The sequence below is a fragment of the Phalacrocorax carbo genome, chromosome 3 (assembly GCF_963921805.1).
Source record: "Phalacrocorax carbo chromosome 3, bPhaCar2.1, whole genome shotgun sequence".
NCBI lineage: Eukaryota > Metazoa > Chordata > Aves > Suliformes > Phalacrocoracidae > Phalacrocorax > Phalacrocorax carbo.
Window position 1 is genome coordinate 94,315,238 of NC_087515.1, and position 10,064 is coordinate 94,325,301.

A 10,064-nucleotide genomic window follows, 5' to 3' on the forward strand; every position below is an offset into this window, starting at 1 on the left:
CTTCTGGAGGCTGCTGCTGTTACGAGGGTCTGCTTAGGAACGAATCCTTCCTGGAGAGAGTAATGTGGGAAACAATGGTTGCTCTCCAAACAAATTCTCTTGTGTGAGACCAACTTCCTTCTGGTTTCTTGTAAAAAATCTGCATCCCTTGAACAAAGCGGATTGTCACCTCAGGGTTTTGTTTTTTTTTTTTTTTTAAACTGCGTCAGGCTATTTGTGGAGCTGTCAGTTGTGCTTTTCTGAGTCGGAGGAGTTACCAGCATATAACGAATGTGAAGGATCCTTCACATCCTTTGCCGCCCAGGGACACACTGGTGCTGAAACTAGGTTCTCAGCAGCATGGTTTTCTTAGTTATAAATGTTAAACCTTGAAGAATGCAAGCCTTTTTTTATAGAAATCTCCATGGGAGGAAAGGCCATGACAATGTAGGGTCAAGTAACATCTGCCAGTGTATATTATCTGCTTGAACGTATCAAATAGGGCAATGAACATGGCTGGCATTTGGATTGGATTCACAGGGGGTGTTACTGACTGCACCCTTCTCAGATGCCCTACTTATACTGGGAAAATAAGGGTTGTAATGTTTATAGACAGATGTCTAAGACTGAGTTGAAATGAGTGTCTGCTGGAAAAAATGTGGCTAAGCCTAAAGTACCTACAGTTACTTAAAAAAAAATAAAGTTACTGATTGGAATACAACTGCTGATGACAACAAAGAAGTCATAGAGTAGTCTGGAAGCGCTGCCAATGATTTTCATCTTCAAAGCTCCCATGACAAGACTATGGCTTCTGATCTTGCCTGAAAATTTGTGATCTACCCTTGGTACTATGTAGGTTTAGTTTTTATAGAAGTTTGGTATTTTTTACCTGGGTTTGTTCCCTGTAACTGAACTAACTAGCTACGGTGAGTTAGAAATGAAGAGGGCAACGATGCAAAGGCCTTCAGGAAGGTCTGCAATATCTACGTTAAAAACAAGCCAGTCCTGTGAGGGGCTAGTTGACCTAGTCTAATTGAATAGTAGACTAATTGGCCTAGTCAGTGAGGGTTTTCTTAAAAAAAAAATTAAAAGACACCCGCCCCCCACAAAAAAAAACAACCCAGAACAAAAAAGCCAAACCCAAAAAAAACCAACACCCCAAAACATTCCACATATGAAGTACTTGTCTGTATTGAACAGCCTACCAAAAATTCTCACTTTCAAAGTAGGAGAAAAAGAGTGAAAATCTAAGCCAATTTTATTCCTGCTCTCTTCCTAGCAATGTGGCCAGTTTATGAAAGAGGCTGCTTCTAGCAGTGTGAAAAATGGTCTCTGAGGTAGAGCCCAGTTGCAAAAAGTTCTTTTTTTGTTGTAGTAGTAATAAATTTTCCTCAGATCAGCAGAACCCTTTTCATGTAAAAATACCCTACGTTCTAGCTCGTGGAATCTGTTCTGATCACCGTATTGCCTTCTGTGCCCAAATGTGAAGTCTAATCTTGACAGTTTCAATTAAGACTAAAGTCCATTATGAAATGGCCTGATAAGAATTAGCAGGTCCTTACATGACTTGAGTCTCAAATAAGAAACTACCTTCCTGTAAGCTTCCCATTCCAAATGTGCTCAGCCTGTGTTTGAAAACAGAGTAACACTGTTATACCAACTGCTGCTAGAAAGTCTGAAGTTGGAAAATTATCTTTCTTATTTCCTGTTGCGAATGAAACGAAGAGGAATAAAAGCAGAAGTCAAAAATTAAGCAAGCTCAAGAAGTTAAAGTTGAAAGAAAGTAGGTGGAGTTCTTTCTCACTGGACTCTGATTTCAGATAGAGATGACATAAAGGAAACAACTGAAGCAAACTGAATACCAGAGTTACGTACAAGTTTAATTGAGCCGGTTAATCCACCTGAGCAGGTGGATTGTGCTCAAATTTTGCTAAATAAAACGTTGAGATGCTTGAAGTAGCATTAGAGGTCCAGGAATGCAATTAATGTCCTCATTAATTCTGTTACAAAAAGGGGAAAGATTAGATTGTGATATTCTTAGAAGAAATGCAAATATGATTGTCTCCAGGGTTGCCTACTGAGGTCTGGAGTTGCATGGTTGAAGCTAGCGTGTGCTTCACAATTGATGCTTGTACACTTTGGAACAAATCTTTGTTCCCTCAGCAAGTTCTTTTAATGCCATTTTAGTGTATTATACAACTCAAAGTAACTTAGAAAATGGTTATGCTAAGATAGAATATGGTGTGTTTTCTCTCTTCATACACAACGTAGCTTTTAATCCAGTTAGTCCATTATTTTGTTTGCAAGAAAAAAATTAAACCAGTGGGCAGGCAAGACTCAGGAGGAGGTTTAAAAAAAATACCATTTTAAGCTGTCCTGCTACACCAGGGGTTTCCACTTCCACAGCTGGGTTAGATGTTAACTCAGTTGTTTGTGGGATCTTTTTAGCAGGGTTTACACACTTTTCTGTTACTGGTTTCAGAGAAAAAATGTTTTTTGTGATGAATGCTCATTAACATTTAGATTAACAGCCCTGTTTTCGTTCTGCCTTAAACAAAACTCTTTAACAGTGAGTTTTGAGTAAGAAATTTATTTTTCTTCAGTACAATACATACAAAAGACACTCTATCCTGTTGGCAAAAAGCAGTCTGAGTTTGCTTCTAGTGAAATACCCTCACCCTGAGGCAGCAAGTTGCCATTTCTCTTTCCCTCAATTTCTCATTTCTTCATAAATCAGTTGACACTGCAGATGCCAGCTGTGCTTGCTCTGAGCAGTCATCTTGTAGCTTTGATCAGTATTTAACCCACGTGCCCAACCCATAAGCTGTGTATGTATGTACGGCCTTTCTGTTGTAAAGTGTGTTTTGACAGAAAATAGCACTGAAGCTCAGATTCAGACATATCAAGAAATGGCCCACACACCAGAAATTAAGCAATAATAATTTCTCTGGGGATTATGATCCTTTGACCAGTATCTAAATACAACTGGGTGTATAAAAGATCAGAATACAAGCATTATATGCACTCATAAGATGAAAGATTGCAATGGAAATGAATGGAAATCTATCTTGCAGTAGTAGTAACGTGTTCTAAGTGTTATTCTATAATAGCACTGCTTGAGTGTTTGAAAACCATGTTAAATAATGCTCCCAATTTCCTCCTTTGTTACAACACATCATATTTCTCCATGACTATGCTTTTTAAATGGTATTTTTAATATTCTACTCAGCTAAGACTGTACCTATAAATACATCATCTTTGCGTTTTTAGTTTCTTTCTGGGGCAGCTCATCAGATTGAGAAGTGCTGTGCTTTGATATATGATCCTTGTTACTTCCATACTAGATTGAGCACTAATTTGCTGTGTTTGACACACATTATTCATCATGAGGTTTGGCACCAGCGCAAAAGCAGCGTAATGCCAAAAACTGAGTGCACTGCAACTGCAGCAAAGCCAGGAAATAGTGTTCCTGATAGCATTGTATTTCAGCATCAGGTTGAAGCACAAGAAGATGCAATTATGGGGCTACATCTGCAATGCAGAAAAACCACAGGCTTCTCAGAGCATTTTCTTGAAGGGCAAACAGATTCTTCCTTTAGAGTCAAATAGGCTTGCATTTCACACAAAGCTGGCATTACCTCACTGTCTGTAATTACATATTGTGAAACATGAAACTGAAGCTGGGTTTTCTTTTCTCACACGCGGAGGACTCATTATCCCTGCTACTAATTGAGTTTGAGGCAGTGGGCAGGTACATGTTTTAGTTCTGTTTTTGATGTGTGCAGTGGCTCAGCACGGGATGCCACATCTACCCCCGCGGGGTAAGGCCCGGGCTGTGCCTAGCTCGGTGTCGCGCCTCCAGGGCCGGCCAGCGAGGATGCCGAGGGAGTCCACATGAGCAGCAGTATCCCGTGGCGGTGCTCTCCCAGGACGCGCTTCCAACCCTCTGCAGGTCTGAAACGTTTTAATGCGAGGGATTTTTAAAATCTGTCTGCAGCAGCTTTGACCGGTGTTTCACAGATTTGCTTAAGCGCCCTTTAAAAGCAGGGAAGCGGCCGGCAGCCGCGGGATCCTGCAGCAACCAAGCCCCCCGGTTTATGCTGCGTGAGGTGGGGAAACACCTCTGCGTTCGCAGCCGAGCCCGCTTGGTGCCCGGTACTTCTTGTTGCCGGAGGCGTTACCGCTCCCTCCTCGCTGTCCCTGTCCTGCTCTCGTGCTGCGGGGCTCGCCTCTGGTTCCCGGCCCCGAAACCGGACAACCAACACCCCGTGGCACCGCACAGGCTGTGCCCGGCGGGGGCTGCGGGCCCCGGGCTGCCTCCCCCACCCCAGGGCAGGCGCCCTTCGCCGCGGCGCCGCCCGATGTCATTCTTTGACTGGGGAAAGACCGCCGTGGGAGCGTCAGGAAGGGAACGGCCTTTCCCAGACCGGCCTAGAAGGACCCGGGGCGCCCTGACACTCCGCCCCGCGCCTCCCCACGCCCCTGCGCGGGCGCTGGGCTCGGCGCCACCGCCATCTTCTCCCAGCCTCCCCCAACCCCGCGCCGGGAGGACCGAGGAGGCTGGCGACGCGAGGTGGCGCTGTAGGGCTTTGCGGCGACGCTCTGGGAGTGCCGCGCGGCTGCCTCTGTGGCCCCATCGGTGCGTGTAGGGGGGAGCTGCTTCCGCTTCCGCTGCCCTTGTTGCCGGCGGGAGGTGATGGGACCAAGAGCCACGATGTGGCGGAACCTGCTGGTGAGGCCGCCGGGCCGGGCCGGGCTAGGCTGGGCTGGGCTGGGCTGGGCTGGGCTAGGAGAGCAGCCCCTAGCCGGGCAGCCTAGCCCAGCCCGCTACTGCTGTGTCTGTACTGGGGGGCGGCAGGGCGGGGGTGTGGGGGGCTCCCTCCTCAGGGGCGCCCGCCCGGGCAGCGGGACTCGGCCGCCCGCCGACCTCCCTCCCTGCCGGCGTCCCCGCCGGCCGCGCTAAGGCCGGGTGCTGCTGAAGGAGCTGCCGGGGTGGGGGTGAGGAAGTGTCACATCTCCGGTCCTGGCCTCATTCGCTCCACCTAGTGCTGAGCTTCGGGCACTTGAAGGGATGGCAGCTGAGCCAGTGGGTCCGGGCTACGCTTAGTCCGTCTCTGAGGACGTCAGTTTTACGGGGCGTTTATTTGGGGTGGGTGAGGGGAGGGCGCGTTATTCCCTTCCTTGCAGCCGGCTTCAGCGGGATGTTTGCCCCGTGGCTGCGTTTTTAATGGTGGCAATTTTGTGGGGGAGGATCAGTGTTATCAGTGTTGCTTGAGGGAGACTGCTGGCAGCTTAGAGGTACAGCTGGCTCTTAACTTTGAGACTTGACGTGTTAGCAGAGACTTTGAGCCTTCGGAAGAACTGTACGTTATTGGTTTTGGTGGCCTGACCTGTGCTAATGAGCACCTGTATGATCTGACTATGGAAACAGATTCTAGCTTAGGACACAGCGGGGTGTCTTTATACTCTGTGTGTCAGTGTGTGTGTGGGGTGTTCCTTTTCCAGCTCTGTGAAGGTTAGCTCCTGTGCTGGTGGCTAGCAGGTGAACTGCAGCTATGAAAGAAGATCCTTGTCTGCACAAACGTGTTTGTCTTAAATATTACTGTCCCCATCGCTAGAGTCATGCAAAGTAAATCATGCCTAGAGCCAAGATCTATGGAGCAGAGGTCGAGATTTCCCCCACAAGGATGCTTAATAATTTTTTATTAAGGTTATGCTGCAAATCCATAAATATATTGTAACATAGTGAAAGTAATTTTCTTGTGTTTTTCCTTTTTATGTAACCAGTCAATCAGTTCTTTATATAGTCTTTTGAAAGATCATCTGAATTTAAAAACAGTGAGTTTTGGTGTAGTTTTATTTGGGTTTTTTTTTTTCATTTGTTTTTAAAGACTTACTTTCTGTTCCATCCATTTCTATCTTACTTTTAAAAGAAACTATTTCTACCCAGTGTGTGGATATAGCTGAAAAATTTCACTGTTTTTAAAACACCATTTATCTTTTATTTCAGGGTCTTCGCCAAATTTCCCAGAGGACCATAAGCACTGCTTCACGCAGGCAGTTTGAAAATAGAGTTCCTGAGAAGCAGAAGCTTTTTCAGGTATTGAGTGAGCACTGACAGTAGAATGATGTTAGTAGAGTAACAAGGTTTTAGTAGACCATAACTGCGTACGTTTTATTTCTAAAGATCTGGTGAAAGTTCTCTTTACGTCTGAGGTGAGCTCTTGAAATCAGTTGTTTGGCTACAGTGTTTGAATCAGGAGATTTTTTCCACAGATTCTAAGAGTATTTGTACATGCATACTTGAGTTGCTGACTCTTTAGGGTTTTTCTGCCCTGTGAAATGGTTTCTACCTGAGTTTCTAATGAGTAGTAGGTACTGTACAAAGATAAAGACAGAGCACTCTAAGATGAGATGAGATGGGGCAGTATGTCCTAAGAACAAGTAGAGGAAAAACAGCAAGTGAGAGGACAGAAATACAGTGAAAAGTTAAACCTGCACTCTTACAGCTATATCCATAGCTCATAGATGAGCCCCATAATTCTTAAGGAGGATGTGGCATTACTGTGCTTCTCAATTATGGAAACAGTAAAAGTCTTAAGGGATTAGAGTCACTCCTAGAAAATTATTGAATCTTTTAAAATTTCTGAATTAATCTCTTCCTGATCGCTGGGGCCACCTAGTGAGAACCAGTGGTTCTTCAAATGCCAAAGCAGTGGATATTCAAGAGCATACTCCCACCTGTGAGCCATAACCTGGAGCAGTAGCTTCATACTGAGGATAGAGTAGACTGGGCTTCAGTGGTGTGAAAGGGAAAAAGTATGTTAGAAGCCCCAGTTTAACAGTTTTTGTATCTTGTTGAGTTCCTTTCCCCTGAAAGAGAAAGCAAGTCTTGTTGGGACACTGCCTGAGGAGCACAGTGTTCACTGTGAGCCAAGGGGAAGTGGGATGTTGGCAATGGGTGAGGTCAGAGGTTCTGTTTCTGCTGGCAGTAGATCTCTAGGTGTATCTCTGCCTCCTCCCATCCCCTGCTTGTGGGGCAGCAAGTTAGGCTGGGCTGGGTTGCAGGTCACCAGCACTGGAGGCTGGCTTGAATTCCTGAGCAGCATGAACTTGCTGACAAGGGTAAAGGTCATGTGGGTCTGGTGTCTTGGAGTTTTACTTCAGGTGGAGCAAAACAATTTCCTGTATGATACCAGGTGACAGTAGAGGCTCCTCCCCTTGTCATTCCCAGTAGCAGGGATTGACTGTGCTGGAGATGGATGGGAGATTTCTAGGGATGGTGATCATACCCTGCGCACCCGAGGGGGCTGGCAACTGGTGTCAGAAGTGTTTAGGCATCTGCCAATCACTGCTTTAGAAATGAATGTGTGCACCATTTACTATTCTTCCCTAGTGAGTGATCACCTGATACCGGAGCGAAAGCCTGAAAGACAAAGCAGAATCTAAGTAATGTTTGGTGTCTTTTGGGAGTTGGGAAGATAATTTGGGGAAGTAATTCTTATTCTGGATAATTCCAGTTGTATTAACACAATATTGCAAGAACTGTAGTTAAATAGTTTCTTTTTGTCACTTGTTTCCATTAGGAGGATAATGGCATCCCAGTTTATCTGAAAGGCGGTATAATGGATGCTCTGTTGTATAGACTCACCATGGGTCTTACAGGTTTGGGTAAGGCTAATACTAAATATTTACGCTTTGGAACAATTTCTAATGTGCTGATATTAAAATACTTTTTCTTTGGTACTATCTCCAATATGACTGGTGTTTCTCTGTAAATTAGTTATGCAGTTGCTTCAGTCTGATCTGCAGAGCATACCAATTTCGTGTAGAGAGGGGGGGAAAAAGCCATTTGGATATACTATATATTTATTTGTCCTTTCTCAAGTTTAGCTTTTCAGATGGCTTTTTTTTTCCCTCCTGACTAATAATACTGTGGGCTGAATACTCCTTTAGAATTCATGCAGGATGTTAGAGAAAACTAGAACTACTTAGAAAGCATATTCTGAAAACAAGTAAAATGTAATTACAGTTTTGTCACTAGCCTGACTCTTTTTAGTGCTAGGTGACACTTGGTGTGCTGAGGTTTCACATGCTGTGAGAGCTGGCAGAGTATATCCAAGCTTTATGATGCTGTATATATTTAACCTTTATGTTGCTTGTTCATAGTTTTGTAATAGCCTCTAACTTAAATATGTTGATCTAATGAATTTTCAGTTCAGTTACTTTGAGAGTGAGTAACTGTGACTTTATGATTGTCTGCATAGGTTCCACAAACATGCCTCTCCCTTTTTGTTTCCTGTTTCTTTATTTTTATACAGTCTATGGAGAGCTATTTAAGGATTTTTTTTTTTCTCTAAAATATGAATCGCCAAAAAAAAATTGTTGAGATGTGGCTATGGAAATGTGTTGTGTCTGAATTGCAGCTGCTTATTGTCAATATTTCTTCTGGAACAAATTGGGAAAAGAAAGCTGACTTGAAAGGAATTCTGTTGACTCTTCTGAAAATATCTTTTCTGTGTCTGAATTCAGGAACAGCCTACGTTGTTTACGAGCTGCTTGTCGCTTCGATGCCCAAGAAGCAGAAATGATTCCAGTTCCAGATGCCTCAGTGACTAGCATCTCTTCGTCCACTTCCATGTAACTAAGATGGCAGCTTATACTTATTATAAGGAGCTGGCTTGATGCTTGGAATCATAATTTAAGTGTAACATGTTAACTGCAATTAATAAAGCAGTTTTTATGTTGTGTTGTGGTGGTCTGGACTGTATCACATGTTCTACATTAGAGTGCTTTTTACTTCCAGTAAATGTACATTGAGTGGATCAATATGCAGATCTTTGAATTGTGAGGCTCTTTTCTTTGTGTGTCGTTTGTGTTAGTACTTCAAAGGTGAGATAAATGCCCTGGATACATATGAGGAGGTGATATCTTGTCTTTATTATAAGAATTTCCTTTTCTTGCTTTAGTGGAGCAAATTAATGTTGTAATAAATGATTAGGATTAGATCAAACCTCTGTGGAAATGAATGTTGAGGACTTGATGATTATGCTGTATCTTTGCTGTCAACTGCTGAAGTTGACTGTAATACATCTAGAAATAGAGGAATCTGATTCCTGCTCACCACCTGAAGGTGGCAGTTTTTGCTATGTAGAGGTGATAACGCTGTCCTCTGCAGCTTCAGGGGCTGGGAAGTAGTCTCACTTGAACTCAGCACCTTCATCTAATAGGGTGTTTTTTTTTTCAGTGGCTGTTCTCTGCTACAGCTTAATTGAACATCATGTTTCCTGAAAAGAACGGAGATTTCTAAGCATGCAAATATGATTAGCAAGTGATCGTGTATTTATCTTGCCGCTCATGAAATCAATCCAGCATTGGCTCCTGTTTCAGGTGACCAAAGCCAGTTTGTTCTCATTCATTGGGGTAAATAAATCAGTTCTTTAGCATAAAATAAGAAAGAAAAGGTTTATGATAGAATTCGAGGGTATTCTGGAGCAAATAATAAAGTGGAGGCCTTTTATGCTTAGAGAGGCTGCCTTCTGCCTCTGTGAATTGTACTCTGTAGTTTGAGATTAGGACTGCCCTATGTCTGCAGAGTGGGAGTAGATCGAGTCCATAAGTACACACCAGGTTAAGTTGATTAGGTTTCAAACAACTGTAGCATAAATGGGGTTGGGAGGGGCCTCTGAAGGTCAGTTGGTCCAATCTTCTGCCTAGAGCAGTGCCACTTCAGATCTAAGCTGGGTTGCCAGGGGCCTCGACCAGCATCTCCAAGGAGGGAGATTCTACAGCTTCTGTGCAGCCTGTTCCAGGGTTTCACTGTCCCTTCGCTGAAGTGTGGCTTTTCTGGGATACAGGAATTCATGTGTTTAATGGATGGGTGTTAGCATTCCTGTAACACAAATCTAAAGGAAGCAACAATTGCACTTGACTATTTCCACCTAGACAACCACGAATTTTACAAACTTTAAGAGGAAAGCAGGTATCTTTCAATGTCTTATGTTAAGACCTCTCCCAGAAAATGAGGCAAAAGCTGTAGGCAAAGCTGAGTTTTAGGTTGCTGCTATTCCTTCACGTGAGGGTGG

At 43.9% G+C, this 10,064-nt stretch overlaps 1 protein-coding gene across 1 annotated transcript; it reads left to right on the forward strand.

Annotated features, from left to right (window-relative positions):
* The first annotated feature begins 4,574 nt into the window (after window positions 1-4,574).
* On the forward strand, window positions 4,575-8,727 carry LOC104045474 (cytochrome c oxidase subunit 7A2, mitochondrial). The gene is made up of 4 exons (XM_064447792.1): window positions 4,575-4,711; window positions 5,990-6,079; window positions 7,566-7,650; window positions 8,512-8,727. Exons 1-4 carry the CDS (start codon window positions 4,676-4,678, stop codon window positions 8,568-8,570), a joined length of 270 nt encoding a protein of 89 aa, XP_064303862.1. The 5' UTR covers window positions 4,575-4,675; the 3' UTR covers window positions 8,571-8,727.
* The last annotated feature ends 1,337 nt before the right edge of the window (window positions 8,728-10,064 follow it).

Coding starts and splice junctions, on each gene's coding strand:
- LOC104045474 (XM_064447792.1), top strand. CDS start 4,676: ATGGGACCAAGAGCCACGATGTGGCGGAACCTGCTG. Junction 4,712..5,989: donor CGATGTGGCGGAACCTGCTG/GTGAGGCCGCCG, acceptor CTTTTATTTCAG/GGTCTTCGCCAAATTTCCCA. Junction 6,080..7,565: donor AGAAGCAGAAGCTTTTTCAG/GTATTGAGTGAG, acceptor TGTTTCCATTAG/GAGGATAATGGCATCCCAGT.